Here is a 26,584-nt window from a genome sequence, read left to right as displayed (position 1 = left end):
TTATATCTACAATAATATCAAAATAATGTTTCGGACTGGCATTAGTGGTTCTCAACTTGCTTAAAATAAATCCTACACTTATGATAATATTCTTTACTTTATATTTATCTTCTCCAAAATCTAAATAACCTAAGCATTTTCTCTTCATGACTCCCCACATACGAATTTTAGTTACACACAGCAATAAAGTACTGGAGGCTCATTCTACAGAGTCTTTCACAAGTCACATTGATTCTTCTGTGTAACTTCAGAATTCCAAACTGTCGCTTCGCTCTTCTTCTTTAATGACCCAACCAGTGTGTTCAGTCAGTGGTAGAGCGCTTATCTCTCTCCACTGTTTCCAGGGTTCAATCCCCGGCTAAGGCCAGAGGTGAGAAGGGTGTTATCTAGTGCGACAGTAAAACATATCTTGGATTTCCTCTTATACTACACAAGACAATTAAGTTCGTAACAAAGAACTAATTAACTGCACAGAAGGTTAGTAAGCTAATAAGTGGTGAAATAACAAATAATTAAATTGCTAGATCATTAAAATCTCTTTGAACTATACAAATATTTTCCAATCAAATTCACTTTTTTTCTTTTCTTTTCTTTTTTTAATTTCACCATTTATCAGTTTACTAGCCATTTAGGCAGTTAGACTTGGAGAAACCTGTGATATTTGATAGTGAGGGTCACGCTAAATAACACCCTTATCACGTGTGTCTGGGCCAAACAGGACATGAACCCTTGACATATTGGTGAGAGATACAGTACAAGCATTACCACTGTACCACCAGTATTAACAAATAGTAAAAAAGTAAAAAAAAAGAAAAAATCATGAACTGAAAAGATGAAATGGTAAAAATCAGGATTCAAACTCCTAAAGATACACATTAAATTGGATCTGTTCCATCTCACTGCCTGACTTATGCTGACATGAAAAAAAAACGATCATGAAGAAAGGAACTGCCACTTATTTCGCCTCATGACTCAACCCTCTGATGCTAAATGAGTGTTAGGTTAAGGTTAGGTTAGGTTAGGTTACGTTAGGTTAGGTTAGGTTAGGTTAGGTTAGGTTGTATAGTTTGAACATTGGATAATCAATAAAATTAAAATTACTTAGACAAACAGTAATTCTTATTTCAGCTCACCTAAAAATTATGGTACACTATACATGATTCACAAATAACCAATACTCATTCTGAATTCTTTACCAATCAATGTGTACAATATTCTGGAAATCCAATACCCCCCTGTACAAAATCTTGCAGAATATAAAAATATATATATATATATATATATATATATATATATATATATATATATATATATATATATATTATTTTAGCTTAGGTCATCTGGAGAATCTTAGGAATATAGTTTATGTTAGACATAGTTCCTCACTTCTGTGGCTAGGTTAGGTTGAATAGCTTAGGTTTGGTTAGGTTGGTTAGGATAGGTTGGTTAGGTTAGGATAGGTTGGTTAGGTTAGGTTAAGTTGAATAGGTTAGATTAGGTTAAGGGGTTAAGAAGCATTATAACAAATCCAACGTAATTCAAAATACAAGTCACATGAATAGTTAAGCTCCACCTTATTTCATCTGATGATTAAACAATCCTCAAACTACAGTACCTTGAGGGGTTAGGTTAGGTTTGTACTGGGTCTTTAATTATTTGGGGTAAAGTAATAAAATGGGGTGCCTTATTTTCATGTAGTCCCAAATTACTAATACCCTCACAAAGACTCACACATCTGTTGGTCATTCACTCAACTGGCCATATTAACCACTTTGAATAATTAAATGTTTCAGACACAATTCATTTTTCTTTCACATTAACACAACCGTTACATTAATGAACTCAAACATTTTATATGAAATTAAGAAATATTTTTTTTTTTTGGCTCACAGCTTTTACTTACACCATTATAGATAAAGTAATGCAAAATTCATCAAATATTACTTCTAATTATTCTTAACTTAAACCAATTAGTTAATATTTTACGTTAAAGCTGGAATATTCAACTGTTCGAACTTATATTTTTTACAAACTTAAAATTTACACACATAAGTCACTTTACCTATATAAGTATTAACTAAAAGAGTAATACGTTTCCAAATAAAGTTTCTTAAGTGATTGCTAAATGAGTATAGTAGTGGACTTACCAGTGTTTCAGTAGATATAAAGTACCCACAGCAGGAGTGTTAGCAGACTGTATACAGGTGACTGAGGGTTTAACTTTAATGACCAATTCCACCACCTACACCACCCCCACACACTATACCTACTACCACCACCACACAATACCTCACTACTAACAGTCACCACACAGTATAACCACTGACATACTTCACTCACCCCTTTACTGTGACGAAATTCATGGAGGGTGAGTAAATATGTGCATGAGTCAACTTCCTAGAATGAAGAGTGGACTGAGAGGGGCCACAGCCAGGCGTCGCCCACCAGTTCCCTTTCCCGCATATGAACTTTTCACTTCTTTTTCTCACGTTATTACTCGGAGTTATGAAGTATTTTAACTTACCTATACAATTCACGGAGATGGAAATGCTTCTTTGTCTATCTATTGATGAAACCAGGGCATTGTAAACGGTAAAAAGCAGTTAATTAAGGAGAGACGGCAGTCATCCAGAGCTAAAAATGGAAAACAAACACTGACAGTGACGTCATACTGTCCGGGACCCGCATAAAGAGATGTTATTTATATGATTATAAATTAATATATATTCTCTACTTTCATCATATATTTGTTTTATGATTTACTATGGTTCTCATGTGGCTGTGGATTTACAAGAGCAATTACTTATTAGGGTAAAATGAAAGGGTTGCGAATTTCACGTTTTCTATGATTTGCAATATGGTCAGTAAATGGATATTATATGTTTTATCACTATTTGAGGTTATCATTGTCCCTGTAACATATTCTTCACTCTACGTCCACCTCCAAATAACATATACGCTTTTTTTAGATGAAAGCGTTAAAAGAAACACACATTTGTGGGTAAAATTCATGGTCTTGTAGGTGAAGTTGGATCAAAGTATAAGTATTTTAACTATAGAATCGAAACCTTTATTCAAGTTTTTCTTAGGACAGTTGGGGTCTTGGATCCTCCAGGTAATATTAATGTTATGAATAAAGCCACAGTTCCTGGTTGTTAAGGAAGCGAACACTGGCAGCGAACACCAGTTGACCTAACAACAACATACATGAATAGCTGACGACCAAAATTAATATATATATATATATATATATATATATATATATATATATATATATATATATATATATATATATATATATATATATATATATATATATATATATATATATATATATATATATATATCAATCAACGGGTGTGTTGGTGTGTGGATTAGTGGATGACATCATTATGACCTGACCTCATGTTTTTTAAGGTCACCCTGTATATTTAAGCCTCTCTCTATCCATGTAATCCAGTTGCCTCTGAAGATGTCTTGAATAAAGACGAAAGCTAAGGTGCTCCGTTGTTTCCATTTTCCCCGTGTGATTTTATCAAGATTTATCTTATCCACGTTTTCATGGTGGATTTACATGATATATATATATATATATATATATATATATATATATATATATATATATATATATATATATATATATATATATATATATATATATATATATTGCTGTTCTGAATCGTGGATGACCAATAACTTGAAAGGATTGGAAAGACAATATAATAAATTGGTGAAGTGCTTGTTAGACGTGAGGAGAAACACGAGTATGAATCTGTGCATAATTGAGTCAGGTATTCCCCCAGCGCAAGACATTATCGCAAAGAGGAGATGCAAGTTTATGAAATCACAACATGAGATAATGGACATGGAACAACCTCTTCATTTTGTATATGATTTACGTAGGATAGCAAACACACCAGGATTTAGAATCATGGCGAGAGAATTAACCTTAGACTGTGACACAAACCCAATAGAGAGTGTGGCGAGTCTGGTAACGGAGAGGTCAGTTGGCGCTACAAAATGTGCTACGTACATATCCGTTCTGAACCCTTTTACGACAGTGCATGAGGTATACTTAAGTAAGAAATTTATCCAAGATTTTCAGCGCGAGTCGTTCACCAGGCTGAGACAAATGTCACCCAACCTTAAAGTAGAGACAGACAGGTGGAGTCGCACACCAGCAGAGTTGAGAGTATGTCAGTGAGACGACAGTCGTGTACACAGTGAACGACATGTGCTGATCCATTTGTACGTTCTCTGCACATTGTCGTGAAAGGTATCATATGCTGACTTTCTCCAGTATCAGTGAACTCTTAAATGAAAATGTACTGTATGTGTGCCTGAATTATGTAATTATATACAAGAGGTACTAGGAATCTATAGTTAAGTTTGAAATCGCCCCTTACATGTTGTTTTTATTTAAAATATTTTGTTGGACAAATGTATTTTGAATTCTTTGTATATATTTACCATGTATTTATACTTTTGTCAATAAACTACAGGTTGACAACCCTTTATCCGAAATTCCTTAAGTTTTTTGTGGGGCTGCTTCTTTTTTTTTTTTACAGGGATTATCAGCCCACCCGGGCACAGATCACTGACCCACATCGGGGCCTGGGGGGCGAAAATGTAATAGTAATAATAATTATTCATAGTAAATAAAATTTTTTAATAAAAATACACCAAAATAAAATAATAATGATTACAATAATAATAAAATTAATAATAATAATAATACTGTAATAATAAAATAATAATACAGTAAAGAAATACAAGAATGAAAAAAAGATCAAAAGTGAGAAACACGACCTATTGTAGACCTATGAATTATTATTATTATAATTTTTATTATATTTTCGACCCCCAGGCCCCAATGTGGGTCAGTGATCTATGCCCGGGTGGGCTGATACACATTAAAAAAAAATATTCCGAAAACCGAAATGCCTCTGGCCCGAAGGATTTCGGATGGATTGTCAACCTGTACTACCGCTAGGGAGGGAGGCGATAGCTGGACAGCGAACCTGTCGTCCAGTAAGGGTAGGCGTACTTTGCACCATCCACCCTGACTTGAGAGAAATTTCGTCTGGAATTGTACCACACTGTCAGTATTACCTGGGAACACGTGATAACCGTTAAACCGTGAGCAGGTAACGTCTGTACGCTACGACAGGCGGGTGGAAAATGACAGAACCAGGGAGACACACAGGGGGCCGGACGCTTACCCAGACGTGACGTGTCGTCTGCTTATCATAGAAAACGGCAGTGGATTAGCGGTGACTGCTGCAATAAATTCAAGGTTTAAGGAAATTGCTAGTGTAGCCTAAGTTTTATAACATAAGATGACTTGGGATTCCCGTTCACCCCTCGGGACGAGATGCTAGAGGGAGTCCTCTAGCGCCTGTACACTAAGGAGGCACAGTCCACTAAAATATACATATTATAGGTTTTACCGCTGGACAGCGGTAATCATAGGAGTGATAAGAGTAGTGAAAGTAATTATGGGGAGTGATAAGAATTAATGTTGTTATGTATTACGAGACGAGACGCTGGTGAGTCTTAATGAGGAACAAGGCGTGTATTTGCTGAATTCGCTTGACATTCATCCGGACTGGCCAGGCCCCTGGACGATAACATACGGCAGTACCCCGCAACTGATATCCCTGAACACACCAGAGGCTGTCTGGTCCAAGCCAAACCTGCTACACGTAAGTGTGAAACTATTGTGTTTCATTGTGGACGTGAAGAATATTAATTGAGTAACTTCTGACGATATGCAGCTTATGTTGTGTTTACTATTAAGATAATGTACTCACTTGCTAATATTAGGTGAATGTATTCATATATGATATTGTAGTGGATACCTCCTTCAATATATCACTGAACCTTCAGTTTCCCTCTTGTCAATTGATTATTTGTATTTGACATGTTTGACCGAAATAAACTGTTTCGAGATGACGAGGCAGGTATTCAATATACATAGGCAGTGCAAGTATGCAATGTATTCAACGGGAATGTAAGTATACAGTGTGCAGAGATAGTGCAGGTATAGAATATTCGTAGAATCTAATATACAGTGCCAGTACACAGTGCATGTATACAGACCAACTTGTCCTCGCTTTCACCTGTGACTGATTAAAAGACACACTAGTACTGTATAGATTCATGGATGATAGACAGTGGTATTAACTCACGACAGGAGCTGCCATGCACAGGCCAACCGGCCTATTGCAGACTCCTTATTTTCTTATGTTCTTATGTCTCTATCCCTGCATCATACATCCTCCTAGAACTTGTATTATGAACCAACTTCCTCTCCACGGCTCTCTTGGGTGATCTAATTCCCTGAGCTACCGCTTTCATGGCTCACACATTGCGAAAAAGTTGAAATACTAGTAATTTCCGAGGGAATGTCTCTGCAGCACTGAAAGTCGGTAATGGTCTGATATCGTAACATTATCATCTTCCCATTCATATTGGCATTCCAGCCGAGTTAGTCATCGGGACTTACTTCCTACCTCTCTTCCTGTTATTTTACCACAGAACTCTTCCTCAATGACCTTGAATTTCTACCATGACTCTAATGCCAGCTTCTTCATGTACACCCCAGTGGACCCAAATTTAGATTCTCCATTTGTTCTTACCTGTGATGGTAGTAGTTGTAATGTATGACATCAGAGCTCAATACAATACTGTACTGTATTCTCATTCAGATAATGTCATCGTCAATATCGAAAATCAAATATTCATTTTAAAATATAGTGATCAAAAACGCCCTCAGCAAAACCACAAATTGATGCACCACGTTCTGATGTTACTAATTTGTGAATAAAATGAATACACTATTTGAGTTGAGATTAATTAAAAGCTCCTTGTATGTGCGCTGGGAAGTGTTCGCTGCCTGGCGCTGGTTGCTCCAAGCCTTTCCTGACTTAATATCAATGTTGTTCTTTCTCGGTCGGCTGTGGACAGGAAGCGAGTTAATTAGGAATGAAACGTCATTTTCTATGACATTTACCACGAAATGTCGTCATTTTGGAAGAAATTTCGTAAGTCTGATCAATAGAGCTTAAGATGGTGCCCTTGGCTCATATATATGTTATCTAGGTTAGACTACAATGACATAGACGTAGTTTCTTGGTTCAACTTTTCTTAGGATTAAAGTAAGAAATTTTAAGAAGTGGTCATATTTTTGTTTGTTTAGTTCTTTATTTATTTTACTGTGACAGGGGAATATTGTCTATTAGTGATAAAAAGAGGAACTTCTTGTTCATTGTCCATTATAAGTAAGTTACCATATCATAAGATTTTAGAAATTGTACAACTCAAAATGTAATATTAAATCTAACATAATCCACTTACGGTAAAATTTTAGTTTGTCACCCCTGTATTTAAATCCAAACTAACCTAACCTAACCTAACCTAATGCAACCTAACCAATTCCTCATTGACTGAAACTAAAATACTACCTCACTCATATTGAATCAGTCATCACCATCCATCATGTCCTGTCAACCATTACAGGCGTCTTGTAATCATTTACATACATAGTGGATACAGGTACGGCAGCCGTCCAAAAATCACCGTAGATATAGGTATGGCAGCCATATTGACGGAGTGTGTTGTTAATGGTTAGGTTAGTCAGGAAGAAGGCCGTCTTAACTGTCAAATTATAGTCGGCCCACCACGCTTGTGTATTAGGCTGCCGTACCAATAGACTTCGACGTTTCGCATTCTTTATTTCTTGGGTTTTTGTTAAGAGAATCTACAGTGGTTCATTTACTAAAAGGTGTAAAAACCAACTCTGGTGATGTGGTAAGTTAAAAATAAAAGTGAGCTTAGGAAAATTGTATATTAAATGGTAAATATTCGTCCATTGGTTTTCCTCAGGATTTGGTATAAGAATAGGTTTTGTTTTACGTTTTTTGGTGTTTTTTACTCATATCCGACCTTCATTTCTTTTGCAAATTAGCGATTTTTGCAAAAAAAGTAACAATTTCATTTTTAACAGAAACAACTAATTTGCACAAAAATGGAGGTCAAATTTGAGTAAAACACCCAAAAAAAAAGTATAAAAAACATTCTCATACCAAAGGAGGTAACCAACTTACCTAACCTAACCTACAAGGAGGAGGAGAAACTGACTCTTAAGTGAGGGGTATAACCTCAGGTAAACAAGGCGTGAACCTGCGGACAGCCAGTGGAAGAATATTAACCCATTCAATTTCAATGTGCTAAGGATTTTATTTTAATTTTTTTAATATTGTATCGTCTTCACCACTGATCTGTCTGTATTTTTGTTGACACTTGCAATGATGTCAAGTCGTTTTTTTATATCAGACAGCAGCTATGAATTAACTGACCACATTTAATAGTCATTGGGTAGGTTAGGTTAGGTTTGAGAAGTTGAATTAGTCATGTACAGTAATGTCTATGATAATCCTTTAAACTGCCCTATACAGTATGGTTTTGCCACGTTGTATCATTACTGTTTATGGCCAGTTTCAATGGTTGTGTGGGTTAGTTGTGATTACCTGATGGCACCTCTCCATGCTACACTGTCTCTTGCAGCCTCACTTACCTGGTTCTCTCCGAGGTAATTTCTTACCTTCTTCTCATGTCATTCTTGGCTTTTCAGCAGGTTGCAGGCAAATTGTGTTCACATAGATGAACCTTTTTACTGTATCATGTTTGCAGGTGGAGCTGGGGGAGGGAGTCCAAACCATGTGGGCCCTCACCACATGAGAGAAATCCCTCCACAGCTTCTACAACAGGGTGCTGCCTCCTCTGTGTGGCAAGGTCCTGATGCCTCTACAACCCACCCACCCCACGGCACCCCCTCCTCGACACACCTCATCACTCAAGCTGACGAACAACTGTTTATGGGTGATTTTGGTAAAGAAATTTATGTTTTTGTACAGTACAAATATCTCTGATGAGATAGAGGTATTTTGGAAGAAAATAAATTTTCTAAATTTTTTAAGTTTAAATTAGTTGAGAATTAATGCTAATATTTTAAGGGAATGTTGTTGACTTTTGTGAAATATTTAGCTTGGTTGTTAGTAATACTGTACAGTACTTTATGACTGTTCTGTACAATACTGTACCTTTTTTAGTTAATTCTATTATTCCTAATAGAATTAACTAAAAAGGGTACAGTATTGTGTGTATACGTATTACAATACAGTATTTGTTAAGGAAGAATATATCATTCCCTGGCAGAGACTTGTTCTACACAGTACTGTCGTGACACGCAATTTGTTGACAAATTAAATTGAATCGAGTGATTATGGATTTAAACCCTAGCCCTGGCAGGTATAAGTTAGATGTGTTCATCATTACAACAATTAGTACTGTACTGTATTAAGGTTGGGGTATGACCTGGTATTTTCAACATAATCATCACCTTTCTTTTGTGTCACATCCTGTTCTCCTTGAAGATGTGATGTTACCTGTACCATGTATAGCAAATGTAAATATAATGTGTACCATTTTCTGATTTGTTTACACACACACACACAGCTACTTTAAGATTCTAATATTTGAAAATTTTCACAGGACGAGAAAGAGTAGATCCTCTTCTCATTCAGTCACAGTTTGTAAAGACTGTGGAGGACATTCTTAATAGTCCCTCAACTTTACCATACTTCCTTCAGTTTCTACAAGGTTGGGGAGCAGATAAGTATGCACGGTTTTGGTTGGAAGCCAAAAGCTTCAGAGCTGCAGCTGTGACACGCATTAACAATCAGGACCTGAAAGAGTCATGTGATAATCCCGCTTCCATGATTGGTGATATAACTGTTAAATTTAATGAAGAAAATGATAAATATCTTGAAATGGATCAGAGAATACCACTTGACAAAAATAGTGAACTCAGTAATACACAATCACATGAAAAAAGAAAGACAGACTCCTCCAAGGACAAAGGTTTAGTACTACCAGATCTAGTTAGCAGTATTAAAAATGCCAGAGACGTTACTCCCCTCAACACTCCCGACGGTAGCACCTCTAATGTGTTAACTTGCCAGACTCGAACTTCTCAACAAGAACCAGTTAGTGTTAGAGAAAAAGAATTTACGATAGTTCCACAAAAGGATATAGAATTAAAACACGGCCACAGTGCACCACGGGACAGAAGTGCGGATGAGAGAAATGTCTCTACTCCAAGTGCCTCAAATTGCCTCAGAGATAACAACCTGAGACAGAACATAGCAGACGATGCCATGAGAATATTCAACAAATACCTAACAAAGGAAGCTGAACACTCAGTTGGAGTAAATGTTGCCACTGTAGGTAACATACTAAAAAAAATTTCTGTTGTACAGGAAGATATAGATCCCAGCTGTTTCATGCCTGCTCAGAAGATAGTGTTCAATGCCCTGGAACAAGAGTAAGTATTATGTTGGTTTTCTCTAGCTTAACCTCCTTCAATATTCTTTGCATAGCTAAAAATACCTGCATGTATTTTGAAAGATGTGTAACTGATATGTTTAGAATCTGTCCTATCTGTCTAAACCTAACCTAATCCCTCCAGGTAGCATTAGGGTGTCTAATTATCAGGTGAAATATGCTGGGGTGGATAGTACATAGATGATTCACTCATATTTTATTCAGAATGTGACAGCCACTTGTACTGAGAAAGTCTTATCATGGAATTAATTGGGTGTATTTACCTCACATGTAACTAAAACAGCTTTATCTTAAATGCACTTTTCTTACAGGAATAAAAAAAAAATATATAGCTAAAAATTTTGTAGGTTTGTAGGCTAATTTGACCCTGATAAAAGTAAAGTTTGTTCTTATAAGAGTTCTACGATGTAGCTCCTTCCACCTTGTATTGTCTCTCTCTGCTCACTTATATGCATTATAGATCAAGTGGTAAAGATACCTCAAAGAAGAGGAAATATAGTTGAAAGAATGGTGTAAAATAAGTGCAGAAAGTGACAGGAATGGGATAATTCAGCACAGAAACTTCCATGTAAGTTTACCCATGTCTTCAGTGCTGTTTGTGAATTTACAGCTTTCACAGGCTTTTAGCACCAAAGATTGTATACACAGTCAGAGAAAGGGAATGATAACTACCCTGTAACCTAATGTTCTTCATTGAAGGGTCAGTGTAACTATATGCTCAAACTGTTTAAACTAGTATAACAATTTCACTGAATAAATATTTATCCATTTGTCCATCAGTATAAGAATTAATATAGAAGGGAGAAGATAGTGTAACCATTAGGAGTTGAAGAATGTATCAGTGATGAGTTTTATCTGAGACCAGAGCTGATGAGTTAGTTCAGAGTTTATCAAACAGACTTGTGTGACCTTCAACTATTGTATGACAGTTATCTTATTGTTCTCTTTGTTTCCCAAGGTTTTTGCCCAAGTTCCTGGCAAGTGACTACTACCTCAAACACCAAATTGATGTGCTCACCAGTGGCTCAGTGAGACTGGCAGACATACTCTATAGTGATTCAGCTTTTCCTTATTTTATGGAGGTATGTGACTCGATGTAGCCTTACTCCTAGCAGGGACACAAACAGATGTATAATTCTCATATTTTGTTTCAAACCAATTTACCACATAATTATGCTAAAATTGTGACTGGGCAGCTTCACAATTGTAAGATCAAGCTGTCTTATGGCTCCCAGGGTTTTGAAATTAGTGAGTTATTAAAACTTTACATAGGATGATTTAACACCGGACAAATATATCCACTAAACTTACTTGACTTAATCCCCTCCTAACCTCTCAGCATCTTTCTATTGGTCTATCTCTGTGATCTCAAATTCTCCCTAACATCAGACAGACTCACCTAACCTATCTCTTTAATATTGGTTTATATTTGACAGTACGTGGAACAGGAGGGTGGACGGAGCATATTACAGTTTTGGGTGGCGGCGTCAAACTTTCGGCAACAGCTGATGGAGCAAGCGGATATTTCTGACCCAAAGCAGGCACAAGCCGACGCCATGATCCTGTATGATAAGTGAGTCGTGCAGGTTTCCGGAACTAGTTTATCGATCGGACATTTAAGGTTTTGTTTCAGTACCTTACAACAATGAACCTTACTTTACTTCATACTGGCACTGGTTTCTCCCTGTAGGCTAGGGAAAAAAACCACAACTGACAACCAACTAGTAAAAAGTATTGCTCAAAAAGGATTCCATCTCTAAGTCAGTCAGGAAAGGTAGACATTAAACTGAGGTAGATAAAGGAAAGAGTATAAATAGATGTAGAAATAAGGGTAAAATGATTAGGGTAGTCGAAAAAATTTAGTGTTGAGTTTTGAAAAAGTGAAGTTAACCAGTGTGTGGTACTGGAGTGTAGGTGTAGCTAACAGCAGAATAATCAGAACAATAAGTGAACTGGCAGGATTTTCATGTTGTTAAATAGCTTTGAAATCTTTTATTGAAGCAGTAACAAATTATAGAGTTAAATTAATGTAGAGTAAATAAATATAACTGCCTTGTGATTCTTAGTACAGTCTTATTATATTTGTTATGGTTATACAGTGTTACTTTAACATCTGTCTCTTATTACAGATACTTCTCCCTTCAAGCAATGTGTCCTTTAGGGTTCAGTGATAGGTTAAGGTTTATTGTGGAAGGAAACATCTGTCGTGAGGAAGGACCACTACCTTCCTGCTTTGATCTGCCTCTTAGAGTGGTACTACATAGATTAGAGAGGGTAAGAACATCATTAGGAGCCGGTTTATCTTCCCTGTTGAGTGGTATTAATGTACAGTATACTCAAGGAAATATGTACCTCATTAAATTATCTATAAAACAATACAACTTCCGGTAGTAATTCTCCCTTAACACCTTCACTACGGGGATGCTTTTTTTAATATTTTATTTGACTAATGCCAGACAATTTTCTTCAGCTCAGAGGTGACCCCAAACACAAGGGATTAAAACTAAGTAAAATTCATGCAGATTATAATACTGTACATGTACCCAGATTCCTTCCTTACACTTATTTTTTTGATACCACCCATCAGAAACTTGTTTAATTTTGTACTTGTCAAATACATCACCGCCATATTGAAAGTAAGTTCCTAGAGAATCCGTATCACAAAAAACAACAATGAATGAACAGTAATGAGAGTGAGATGTAATTTCAGGATTTCTTGGTGGGATATTTGTCCTCCAATCTTCACATCAAGTACCTGAGTGAATTGATCAACACTGTCAAAACCAGCGTGGAACTTCTAGGCCGTAAAAAACGATCTGGTAGGTACTTGGTCATTACTGGGGTCAAGAGTAGCTTAGTCACATACTGTATAAGAATGACAGAGAATAAAGGGAGAATCTGTGTGTTTGCCATTAATTCTGGCTATGCTGCATTTTAACAGAGAAAGTCTTTAAAAAGCATTAAGAACTCAAGCAAGTTTTTGTTCCTGATGCATGAATATGAAATAGAACCCTAGGAATTTTAACCAGTGAATATCTGTTTTGTTTCTTCCTCTCTGTGAAGGGTCAGAAAGTACTTGTAGCAGTGAACAGAGCAGCAGCCATGGTGGTATCAGCACCCAGAATACACTCCTAGCCATGGACACGTCAGTATCCAACCGTTTCCGAAACTTAGATGATCCCACCCTTGCCATGAGGATAGATGAAGCTCAGATCACTGACCCCGACTCACTCTGGCGTAGGAAGAATTTCAGGTACATACTTTTTATGATGTTAGTTGGTATGATTCACTGATTGTGTCTGCCACTAATATATTGTTGTTGTCAGTTACAGTATTTGCATGATTTAGTGATTCTGGTAATGTTACTACCCAGTAATTTTCTGTCTTTTAATATATAATATGTAATTTGTACCTGTAAAATAAGTATTATTATCTAACAGTATGGTTACTGACCCACTCTGTCTTGTAGGTGTCAGATTGTTCCATCTGTTTCTCCTTTCCATTGTCAGACTATTAATGTACCAAGGAACTCTGTACTTTGACAACACCAACTACGTACTTTATTTTTTTGAATGCAAACTTGCCCAAATAGTCTTCGTCGCCCTTGTCCCTCCACTTTACATAAGGACCTATAAAAGTAAAGCTCACTTTGTCTCAACTTTAGGGTAGTGTTAAAGTAAGGACGTGTCAATTTAGAAAGGAGGCAGGGAAGTTATTTTGGTCCATATTAATGACATATATGTAGTGTGTGTCTGTTTCTGTGAGGACTTTGAATTAGACAGCTGGTTAAGAATACCTACAAAATGTACACACACACCTCAAGACCAAACCTCTCCTTACACTAACCTGAAGTGCTGAAGAAACAAATGAAGAAGTTTTGGACAAAGAAACGTCAGGAGGGGAACCCAAGTCTAATAGGCCAAATAAAAAAGGGAAACCACAAGCGTGTCAGTTTTTGTGATATTTACAGCAGTCTAGAGAGATGAGGGAACATAAATCTGATCTTATTATTCCAGTTCATAGCAAATGTCTTTATCCCTGTGGAACCCTCCCTATAAGTACAGGCGATACAAAAATTGGTTGGCAGTAAATCAGCATCAATAACCCTTAAACCCCAGGCGACGCAAGACCCACCTGACCCCCCCCCCCACAACAAATAAATACATTTAAATCCATTGTCACCTTATAAACAGGTTATTCAATATAAGAAAAAGACCAGAGGAATATACTTACATTCAACTTTCATTATAGCAAGGTTGGAAGGTTGTCTGGAGTGTTGATGAACAGTGTGGAGTGATGAAAGACGTCTTGTTTGAAGCTGCTGTGAGCAGGAAGTGATGATGACAGGCAACACACAGTTCTTACTTGAAGGCCCCTTTATATCATATTTCTACCTTACAGCTACTACAAAACACAAAATATATCTATTTTCCACAAAAGAACTATAAAATACTGAGCAGAGGTCGAAGATGTGCATCCATCACGATAGTTGGTGAGTAACTGACTGCGAGGCACAAATCTTGAGATAAATATTACACGTGAGTTGAGTTGCCAATTAAACAGATATCCAATATAAAGTGTTGCTGCTAAAATTAAGAACATTGAGGAGCATCATCCAGGCTTTAAGGGTTAACAAATCCACCAATGCAGGAATTCCCAAGGGAAAAAATCCAAGTAAATAATTCTTGGATGGCATCACCTTATTTGAGACCAGGCATTGACTCTGATATTATTATCCAATCAAAACTTGTGCTGCCACAGTTGAATAAGAGAAGGCTAGTATGTGAAGAAACACATCCTTAGAAATTTGCCTCACACAAGGAGAACAACCAAGAGAAACTTCTCTCATGTACCTAAGAAAAAAAAATTGTAACATCCTACATTCAGTGAAAACTCAGAAGAACCTATGGTCAGTCTCCCTCACTTTTGGTACCCTGTACATCCAACCTAACATACAAGTTGTCCTAATTACTAAGCCACTAATTTAATGAAGCTCACCATCCTTTGGTCATCTGTCAACATAAAGACAATCTAAAATGCCATGGAAAAGTTAACATACAGAGAAGTACAATCAATAGTGAAATAACTCTTGTAGCCCAGCCGAGAGAATACAAACCTCCTGCCGAGGGAGCGATTCTGGTTTTGAGAGATTTCTGGTATTGAGATGAATTCTCTTATCCTTCGAAAAACTCACATATCTACAACATTTTTCCGGGCACTAGTGAATGTTTCCAAGTCTAAACTAAACATGTGGCATGGAATAGAGTTGCTACAGAGGCTAAACTGTAGTCGGACAGACATAGAGCTGTATTTATTTATGCAAACACTACAGTACACATACAGTATATTGTAAATAAATAAAATATACAACTGTATACATTACGCTACAAGTACAGTACTGTACTCACCAGCAGATGCTGTCTTCTTAAGTTTGTGATGCAGGCAGGTCAAATGGTGATATGATACAGGATGGCCTGCCTTTGCCTGTACCATCTACTGTGACAGCTTGGTGCCAATGGGGTTTTCTGTAGCTTTCGGCACTGTACACTTGCTGTATGATGTACATACACCCTCTACACACTAGGCTAGCGTAGGCATACACTGTTTACTCTACTGTACGTATGGTACTCTCACACTTATTGAATGTACAGTACAGTATGTGTAACTGTAATTACTTTTTACCTCTTAACACTGCTTTAACTATATTCTTGGCTGAATATATTGTGGTACAGTAATACACAACACAGATTGTATGCGAAAACAGCAGAGAGCGAGTGAACAAGCTTGTACAATGGCAGCAGATTATGAACTAAGTGCATCATGATGCTAGGGTTTGAGGAGATAGGCTGGGAGATACGTCAGGCAATCATAGGCATCAGTGCATGGTACAATCTATCGGAAATTCGTTCGAATGCCCAGAACGGATAAAATTTTCTGGAAATTTCACGGAATGCTCGAACCTCCCCCCCACACACCCACACACACACGGTAATGGGAAGTTCTGGGGATATTACTGTACAAGGGTATTTTTTGAAAAATTTGCCGTGGTTTTGTTTAGTAGTGTTACTTCTATATTTCTTTACAGCAAAATGAGTTGTGGTTATATCAACGAGCTTGGAAGATTTGAGTCGGATCTTCAGCCAGAGCCAGACCGTAAGACCGAGTCTAAAATATCGAGAACACTAAAGAAATTTGTCAACATGGATGAGGATAAGGTTAAAGAAGACATAGCATACAAAGTTGCAGAGATGATCATTAAGGACGTTACCAGCGTGACCCTCGGCTCCCAGCACAGTAGTAGGTCTAGTGTGGAGTTCTCGGCTCCTCCACTTTCTCCATCCTCAGTCTCTCAAGATAATCTCAGTGATGTCTTCCCCTCATGATGGGAAGCAGTATTTCTATTAATTTTGCACATTATCTAAAACTTTCCATTTCTATTGTGAATATCATATTGCCTCACCATGCAGTACTCATCTACTACACTATGTTGGCATAAAGGTAAAGGTTTGTCTTGGTATTCTCCGACTTGTTTTTATTAATCTGAGACAGGTGAGTGTGCTTGTTAATAAGACAATGATATTTCCATCAGCTTTTGAGTCTATGATAAACGTTTTTAATGCTTCCCTTTCATAACTACAACACAGTGTAGCAGATGCTGCACTACCTTTTTTTATAAAACTCATTTATTTCTCATTCATATAAGATGTTGAGTAATCATTTAGAAAATGTATATACTGTATACTTATCATTCCGACGTCAGCCTTTAACGTGCGGTGTAATAGGAAATTATGGATAATCATATTTTTATTCTTTCACTTGAAGGTTAAGATATTGGTCACCAAAGTAAGGAAAAATAACAAGGCAAGATAGCAGAGTAACCAAGTACAGTACAATACACCACAGTTTTGTTAACCATTGGTTTATTATTCAGATAATCTTGCCAGTTTAAGTTGCCCATATGGTACAGTATATCTAAGATGTCGTCTTTAATATTTTCACGTGTAATAATGTGTAAAAATCTCAAAGCTTCAGTTTAAAATTCTTAACATGTTTTGATGACTAATCACAATCAAGAAAAAGGCTTAAGAGTTTTATACAGCCTAGTTGGATGCATAGTTACAGGTACATTCATGCACAGGTGCACATGTGCCCCTTTACCTAAGATGCCAAAGTCAGTCTTACATACTGTACTATACAGTATTGTATTATGTTCACATTCATTTATCAGAGGAGGTTTTTATGGAACAGTAAGACATTGAGGTGATTTTAGTAAAAAAAAAAATTGGGGGGCAATAATTTCATCTTTTTATCATAAAATATTATCCAAAGAATGAATGAGGTGGAGTGTGTAACTAAAGTAAAAATGAACAAATGAGTTTGAATGTGTGTTTATAATCTTGTGTATAATATGTATATAGGAAATTATATACTACTGTATATACTCCAGTTTTAGTTAATGATCTGAAAATAAAGATCAAGAACATAACTTTAGTTTGTTATATGTTTGAGGATTTGATAATAGAGAGATTAGCCAGTGGAGATACTGGTTTGTTTCTCAGTCAGGGAACAAACCATCTCTCTTCTACAACTGGCACGTATCAGCATTAAGTAGAGCTATTTATAATATATATACAGTATGAACAAAGTGATTAGTGGATATATTCTTATTATAACTTGTTAGAATTAATGGTAGTGAGGTGTACATTTCCAGAACATAGGTTGTAAGACCTGCCAAAGGTATCTCTAGATACAAAACCAATGTTGCTTTATTGTTACTCTACCAAGGCTTGTATTGTTAAGATTTGAGGGATCATTTTAGGGGTTCAAAAATAGAACAATACTGATTTATTCATAGAGCTTGTTTGTGTCACTGATATCGGGGTTATGTCAACTTAAAACCCGTGAACTGACCCTTAAATGTATATAAATTGACATGAGTTGGGGATATATATTTATTTCTCCAACCAAGGTAAATTTTTGTACATGTTTAAAGGTCAGTTCAGGGGTTCAGAGTTGTCATAACACCGATTTTTAAGCTCATGGACACATTGTAGACATCCTTACACACACACAGGCTCCAGTATTGTTCTACTTTTGAAGCCCTGACAATACCTTTTGGATGTGTTCTGTACATTTCACCAACTCACTACAGGTTCAACTTGAAATTCTATCAGTGAAGTGACCCAAAGGTATGTACAGTCCCCCAAGAATGTATCGTTAGTCATGGGGTCGATGTGATTCGAGGCTTTCTGAGCAATGTTACTTGACCTGTTTCTGAACAATTGGTAGTTCTACATCCGCGAACTTTTAGCATGAATGAGTATACTGTATACGTTTTGAAACGATGTGAATCCTCCAAGGCTTTATATCGTAAATTACACGACTCTGATTGGGTCGTAAATGGACATCAATGCCATGTCAGTCATCAACGGGATCTTACATTGAATGGAATGAGGAATTATCAGGGAGACATCGCAAGATGTGCTATCATGCCCTTCACAACAAGGGTATACGTAACGCTAAGATAGCATGACCAACTGGGGTGAGCGAACTCACAGTATCAAGATGAGTTAGGCACCATGAAACAACTGCTGCCACACTGAAACTTACAACCATAAATGTTTTACTACAGGTGGACAGGGGGTTCTGTTGCCTTCAAGTCCCTTGATGTTAAACCAATGCGATTTACATATCAGTAACATGGCAGATCCCATGTAGACCGATATGTTGTATATTGCTGTAGCTATTCACTTGAATATCAAGTACTATTTGCTGAGTCACTCTTCATAAAGCAGACATATTGTGAACAATATGAGTAGGCATATTGTGAAACTTAGCATGAATGAAACTTTGTTATTAAAATGTCATAATGGTGAAATGTCTATTTTGAGGTCTGTCTCAGTCTCAGTTATGATATTCCAAAACATTTCCATTTAATGTATATTTCAGTGTTATTGTAATCATCAGTCAGTGGCTTGATTACATATGCCTTGCTTCTTCCCATTATGATTCATACAATAATATAGCTTTATGAGTTCTTGTTATATTGAAGTGTCTAGTATGCCATACAAGGACAACACCCCCCCCCCCTATCCTACCTCCATCTCTAGCTGTTGTTGAAATGGTGAGCAGGCTTACCAACTTATAATGATGCACTGGGGGTCATATCAAAGCATTTCGTCTAGTGTTTCAGATTGTAGCGATGGAAAATCTAAATACTTTTTGGGGACTGTACATATAGTTAAATATCTCGGTGAAACAGCTTTGTCATTCTGCCCTTGTACTGTACTGTATAAGCCACATGCAAAGTCTTGACTGGCATATCTTCACGCATGTCTATATCTGGCCACCACTCGAGGGCCTTTATCACCTTTTCTTAAATTTAAGTGAGTGATACATAGAATCTCCAAATATTTCTGTTGCATTAACTAAACTATTAAGTACTCAGCAGTAATCCCCTAAGCTTTGCTCTACAATTACTGACGTTTGATAACATTAAAGAAAGTGATGGAGTGTCCACCTGAACTTATATGTAAGAATGCGAGAGAAGAATAATTGTTATCTGTGATAGTACACGAGGTAGGGGGAGGAGTTGGATATAGATTGACAAGAGTGAACAAGTATTTACCATAACTACATCAGTGTAAGCCAAAATATGTCGAGTGAATGATTTACGGAGTTATTCAGGATAAAGATTCTCAAAGGTTCATGCAGTACAAGTAATTTTCCTTGTAACTGAAAAATTAAGACTGCAACTTACTGGTTGACTGAAGTTAAAATACAAAAATAACCTCACAATCTACTGTTCTTTGAATGAACTTTTGAGGATCTGGATTCAGGGTTTGTATTCATGGAGAAAGCTGATAAAAAAAGACAAAGCTGAAATGGTAAACACGACAGTGAAATTAAACTATTAACCCTCTCGCACAGGCACTAATCTTTTAAGTTTCCGTGACCACAACAAAAGTCACATAGGACCACTTACATGAGGTCTGGCCTTCTACGTTCTGCAGTCAAATTACCCACAAGATCTTTTGTTTTCACGATTTATACATCAGCAGAAAAAGTAAGATGGGAATAAGACTATTTTTTCACTCCAAATAAAGAAAAAAAAAGTGTTCCCAGCGTCATATCTCAGACCTACCAAATTATACAGTTTTAGAAGTGGAATTTTATGAGCTTTCCAACAGTAGCTTTGGAATTTTGATATGAATAATAGTGGGGAGGGTGGGAGTGGAGATAAAGGGACAAACGCCACCTACCAGCACTGCTGACGGGAGGAAACTGATCGACAGCGAAACTCCACCAGCGTTTTGGTACTTTCTAGAAGTTTCCCTCACAAGATCATACAATCATCTATGACACACGAAAATTTGGCGCAATTATCTTTTTCTTTTTAGCTTAATGATGCAATTCACATCAGCAATGCAAATAGTTCTACCCAATGATTTAGCCCAATTTGTATCATAATGCGCAACAGGGTTAAGGCTTAAACTATGTAGAGGGTGTCACATAGGTCCCCCACCATAGGAAAGTTATTTTTTTTTCCTTATTCATTTGAGGGAATCATAACAAAGACAGCAAACAAATTAACACTAGAAGGAAGAGTCTGTTTAATATTGATGTATGGAAGCCAGATGCTACACACATGCAAAGAATTTTTTTATGAACAACACCTGTATCCCTGGATGTTGTCCATTAAATTATTTTGCACCTGATTGGTGTGCTGTCTGTTGATTTTTTACGATTCCCTCAATTAAATAAGAAAAAAAAACTAATATTCCTTTGGTGGGGGACCTACAAGACCCTGTACAATAGTGTTTGACTGCCAGGCTGCCAAAATTACCTTGGGCTGTAATATAAATGTAGCTAAGAAAACTATTACAATATTGGTAAATATATCTTCACATGGTAGCGATCCCATAGTTGGATGAAAATAAGATCTACTTACAGTGCCCATCAAAAATATGTATTTCAAGTAGTGAATGTGGTTGGAATGTAGAGGACAACCCCTTACAACCTGTGAACTTGACTATTTGAGCAAAGGTAATGGCTGAGGTTTGATATTATTTGTATCTTTTAAAGAAAACTTTGTTAATTTTTTTTTAACTTATTGTAGTTTACATATCATTATACTGTTGTGCCTATCAAATGAACTGGAACTTTTGTAGTCATTTGTTCTATCAGTTTGGTTTTAGACCTTTGTCTGGCTCTGTGCTGCTCTTGTACTATCAAGTAACTCAATGGGTTGAAAATGCATTAACCCTCAACTTGTGACTGAAAGGAATTGTTTAAATTGTTTGCACCAGCTATCTATAAAGTCGTTACCATCAATGTTTACAGCCATTTTGGATTAAAGGATTATCACTTAAGGCTGAAAGTGTGCTATGCAATCCTCACTTTGTTTTGGTTACACACTGTCATTTCTTGGGTTGGTCCTCAGTTTGCCTCACCTTGTGGAAGGGGTTCCCAGTGAACCACAGAACTAGTTACAGTATCAGGTTGTGGAAGAGAGTGACTTTCATGTCTAGTTAGGTGGGATTGCCAGTCAAGCCCAGTGTTCTTTGGTTGATAGTGTTAGTGGAGGAGTAATGCTTTCTCCTCCCCTGGGTTGGCTACATGCACTGTAATCATATCAGAACTCACCGATGAAAATATAGTAAGAAAAGAAACATCAAAACAAATAACGCGGCAGCAGGTGTCTCGTCTATGTTAACAAAAAGTACTTAAATTGTAATTAAAATCAAAAGTTGTTGCCTCTTAAATTATTTACAAAATGATAAAAAAATAAAAACATCTTTCGTAAAATGGACGGAATTGAACAACTTCTATCCACCCAGTTATGGCCTGCACCTATCTTAGTCACCCTATCCACCCAGTTATGGCCTGCACCTATCTTAGTCATCTTATCGTAAAATGGTCACCCTATCCACCCAGTTATGGGAATTGAACAACTTCTATCCACCCAGTTATGGCCTGCACCTATCTTAGTCACCCTATCCACCCAGTTATGGCCTGCACCTATCTTAGTCACCCTATCCACCCAGTTATGGCCTGCACCTATCGTAGTCACCCTATCCACCCAGTTATGGCCTGCACCTATCTTAGTCGCCCTATCCACCCAGTTATAGCCTGCACCTCTACACCCTATCCACTCACTCACAGTTGTCAACATGAGGACACTGTACCAGAACTGGTAGCCAGGTATTTTCTAAGAATTATACTGTAACATATGAATTACAGTAATAACAACTTCAATGAATATCAAGAATATTAGCCATAAACCTGTACTGTTTATTGTAATATTTCGCAATGTCTCCCATATTTCAAAATTTTACCAAATACCCGTATTATGTAACAGCAAAACATTACGAATAATGATTTATTTCAAATTTGAGGGGTACAAATTATGGGGTTTTTATTATACACCTGCAAACCCATGACTAACCCACACAAACCTAAAAGTGATTATGAATTATTAGGGCAGAGAAACTAGAGCTTTTATCTCAAACAAGCTTTTCAAATTCATTAAAACTCTCACATCTGAGCTGCATGGCCTAGTCACTGCCTGGAGGAACTAGTTACCATTATGCTTTTGAACTATTCTGTACCTAATATGTGCCACTGGGATGTATTAATATTTTACCCTTCTGGGGTGTTTGTTGCAATAAAATTTGGAGCATATTTTGGCTCCATCTTCCGTATATTTTGCTGGCTGTAGGTAAAAAATATAGTTGGGGCCAGGCATCAGCTTATAAATAAAGTGGTTGATCTTGAAATCCCATTTATAACCAAAACCTGGATTAAGTGACACAGTTACCCTGCTCCTTCCCTGTGAATAATATTGAGAGGATTGATCCAGGAAATGTTGGTTTGTTACTGAAGCCAAATAAGAGTCGTGGATCACATGTGCTAATGTGGACGGTACGATTTATCACCTTTAACCTCGAGTGGTATCCTTCATCTGAGTCTCTTTAAATACCTAGATGTGACAGGAAGGTACAGTATAATGTAACCAATTATCGTAGTTTCAGCCATTCACGTTGAGGGTTTCTGGGTTTACGACCCTGGTAATGTGAGTCACCGGAGTCGGGTTTAATCCTTCATTTTTTATTGTTTGTATGTAGCAAGGACTGTGTAGTTTCCAGGAACTCAGGGGTAGTTACATCAATCACTCAAAAATCTCAAGCAAAATATTAATTATACTGTAGACCATTTTTATTGAATGTTTTACTTTTAACTTCGTTAACCCTAGGTAGCCCTTTCATTACTCTACTGTAGTGCAGGTACAGTACAGTTCTGCCACACTACAGTATTGTGTTGAGCTATGTATCCCCTAACATTATAATGCCATCATACCTGTACATGCCCACCTACCCTATAATGCCACCATACATGCCTGCCAACCTTATATTGAGTTAAAAGTTTGGATATACTGTATCATGTCACGAAATTCCTATCATCTTGAATCATTCCCAATCTGTGATATCAATCCAAACCACTTAATGGCACCATGTTGGCAAGCATCATCAGAGGCTATCCCATGGTTATTGTGCCTATTTCCCATGGGTGTCAGTCTCTTACATCAGCTAATCAGGTGCTCCTCCTTATCCCTCATCTTTCTCTTTACCATTTCATGATTCGTGCTTGCCCATCTGTTTCAGCTCTTAAGAGTGAAACAAAGTGAAGTGTTGTGCATATGCTGAAAGTTCACCTTTATGTAATTAGAGCAAACTGGAGATTCAAAAGGTAATACCAGTGAAGAGTTAAAGGACTTGTGCTGTTATAGTTACTTCAAGCTGGTTAAAAGAAATTTGTGAGGGACAATCTCTCTGATACAAGAATTTATTAAAATTAACCCTTGTAGTTTATAGCTGGATTCACAGAAATTAAGTGAACTTGTACTAATAAAGAGATAAAGGTAAACATCTCATATTGGAAGTTATTGAAAGCAGAGAGGATAATGTCAGATGTTTACACCGAATCTTTTCAGTGCAGACTTGTGATTTATGTACCATTACAGGGTATACATATAATGAATTTGAGGGATGAAATACTTAACAAATATGGATGTACTTTCTTTCGCTAAAAATTTGCAACATATGGGTAAAGGGTAATGAACACAATACTAATTTAATTTAACCTTGGTAGGCTACCTTACCTGTGCAGGGTAGGTGTGTGGTGTGGCTGTTTAGCTATTACCTCACATGAATCATGACTGCTAAAGTATACTACTGTATGTCCACTAGTTTACTCATAAAGTACAGGGAATCCTCACCTTTGAGTTCACTTAAGTTCCCAAGAAGGCTAGTGTTATGTTATGAACAGGTGGAAATCACTCGTCTTTTAATACTTAGTTCTTCAATGGGAATTAACTAACTCTTGCTGTCAGTTTAAAGGATTCTCTGACTATCTGTCCTCCAGTTTGACAAATAAGTTAGTGGCACCCTGAAACATTAACCTCTTTCTCTTTCTGGCTGGGGTCTAGTGGGAGAATGTTGCAGGTCAGCTTATAAAAGATGTCCCCAGTCATAAAATGGGGATTTCATACTTGTGCCCTTAACTCTTTTTACCAGATACTCAGTACAATACAGTAATGATGTAAAAAGATAATAAGAGGGCAGAGTGACGTCATATGCTTAGACAAGTCTATACTATGGGCAGTATTGTACCATATTTAGGGTTGCAAATTTAATACAACAATAAATTCAGCACGCAACACAAGTATTCAGGGAAGATTCTATTTGTGTCACGTGCTAGGATAATTATTTACTGTACATAAGTAAGTTTGAAAAAAATATATGCAAAACTGTGCTGTGCTTTGAATGTAGGGTAATTATATAAATGACGGTAATAGAGATGATCCAAAATGTATGAGATGTTCTAGGAGACTTGTGATAATTGATTCAGTGAATATAGTGAGATATGAAGGAAACTGCATGTATACTATACCCTGTTATAAGTACAGTCAACATATACACTGTATGTAATGTGTATGTACAGTATATTGGTGAATTCAGTGTCAACAAAAGAATATTTTCTTTTTTCAGTACAAAATATATTTCCAGATCAGTTATTTAACCCCTTGACTATGATGACAACCCCTCAAGTATGATAATTTAACCCAAGTATGATGACTTCACCCGAGTATGATCACTTAACTCCTTAAGCATGATGGCTTAAGGGGTTATGCCATTATACTTGAGGGTTTAATTCCTCCATAGAACTTACTATTGAGTTTTGATGACTGTAACTTAGCCTACCGAGTAAGACTCGCATTTGAAAGAGTTAACAGTTGAATAAGGGATGCATAGATCTGTTAGGATATACTGTACATTGTTGTATGCTTTACAAGAGATATTTGTTATATATTTTTTTAGGTTTTATCATATAAAAATACTGTAGTATATATTCTGTTTGTGCATTTCTTTAAGAATACTCGGACCTGGATTTTGTTTTTTAACTTTATTTCTACTATTATCCTTTTAATTTCAACTTTAACATAGTACAACAGCAATCAAATACTGTACTGTAAATTATATTATTGCATTTAAAGTTCAAAGCAGTTGTAAATGTTTGAATTGTATATATTCAGTAGAGATGCTGCCATCCGCATTTCACCATTCCTGACCATGTGTGGATTGTTTAAAACTGTTTTGTTAGTGTTCCGACATTATCTTCATAAAGAATCGGGCTTAACACTTGTTCTTGAGATACAGTACTGTATTACATTAGCCAAACAATGAACAAAATTGTGAACAAAATTCCCATATCAGAAAGACAAGAGGCTCTCACACATGTTCATGAATCCTGGATAATTGCTAAATGTAGCTATTTCTTCCATAAGGTGTATGCCATTGATCATAATTTTTAGTCGGTTCACTTGAACTTTGCAACTGAGGCCTTGGGTCAATTTGTAGTCAGGCAGCTGATTGGTTAGCGGATGGACATGGGGAAACTTACTACAGTTCTTTAGTATTTAATCTATATTGTAGTTATATTATCATATTTTTAGGGATAATAACTATTCTGTGTTGATCTCTGATAATTTCCACTCTTGGGGAAGCAAAAATTAGCTTGTGAAATGCAATGGTAACATAAATATTATAAAGGAGAACACGAACACGATTAACAAGTTCCGAGACGTAAACTCCTCTTTGCCACGTGACTTGGTAGA

The 26,584-nt window shown here is 36.7% G+C and overlaps 2 protein-coding genes across 6 annotated transcripts in view; one reads left to right on the top strand and one right to left on the bottom strand.

Moving 5' to 3' along the window:
- The window catches only part of LOC121869676 (integrin beta-PS-like), a 34,335-nt gene extending 31,659 nt beyond the window's left edge, over positions 1-2,676 (bottom strand). For 3 of the 5 annotated variants that reach the window (XM_042371218.1, XM_042371215.1, XM_042371219.1), the window contains exon 1: positions 2,525-2,676. The gene's annotated coding sequence lies outside the window, so the exon portion shown is untranslated. Of the gene's footprint in view, positions 1-2,147; positions 2,285-2,340; positions 2,463-2,524 lie in introns of those variants that run through there. The other 2 variants (XM_042371216.1, XM_042371217.1) reach the window with 2 other exon arrangements.
- Positions 2,677-6,908: 4,232 nt separating this feature from the next.
- LOC121869674 (A-kinase anchor protein 10, mitochondrial-like) lies at positions 6,909-22,310 on the top strand. Its single transcript, XM_042371213.1, has 9 exons — positions 6,909-7,046; positions 8,695-8,892; positions 9,556-10,387; positions 11,366-11,489; positions 11,844-11,980; positions 12,537-12,681; positions 13,118-13,226; positions 13,471-13,660; positions 16,493-22,310. Exons 1-9 carry the CDS (start codon positions 7,022-7,024, stop codon positions 16,788-16,790), a joined length of 2,058 nt encoding a protein of 685 aa, XP_042227147.1. The 5' UTR covers positions 6,909-7,021; the 3' UTR covers positions 16,791-22,310.
- The last annotated feature ends 4,274 nt before the right edge of the window (positions 22,311-26,584 follow it).

This window comes from Homarus americanus, unplaced genomic scaffold (assembly GCF_018991925.1).
Source record: "Homarus americanus isolate GMGI-L3 unplaced genomic scaffold, GMGI_Hamer_2.0 scaffold23578, whole genome shotgun sequence".
Classification (NCBI taxonomy): domain Eukaryota; kingdom Metazoa; phylum Arthropoda; class Malacostraca; order Decapoda; family Nephropidae; genus Homarus; species Homarus americanus.
The sequence above is the reverse complement of the archived record's forward strand: the minus strand, read 5'-3'. Positions and strand labels throughout refer to the sequence as shown.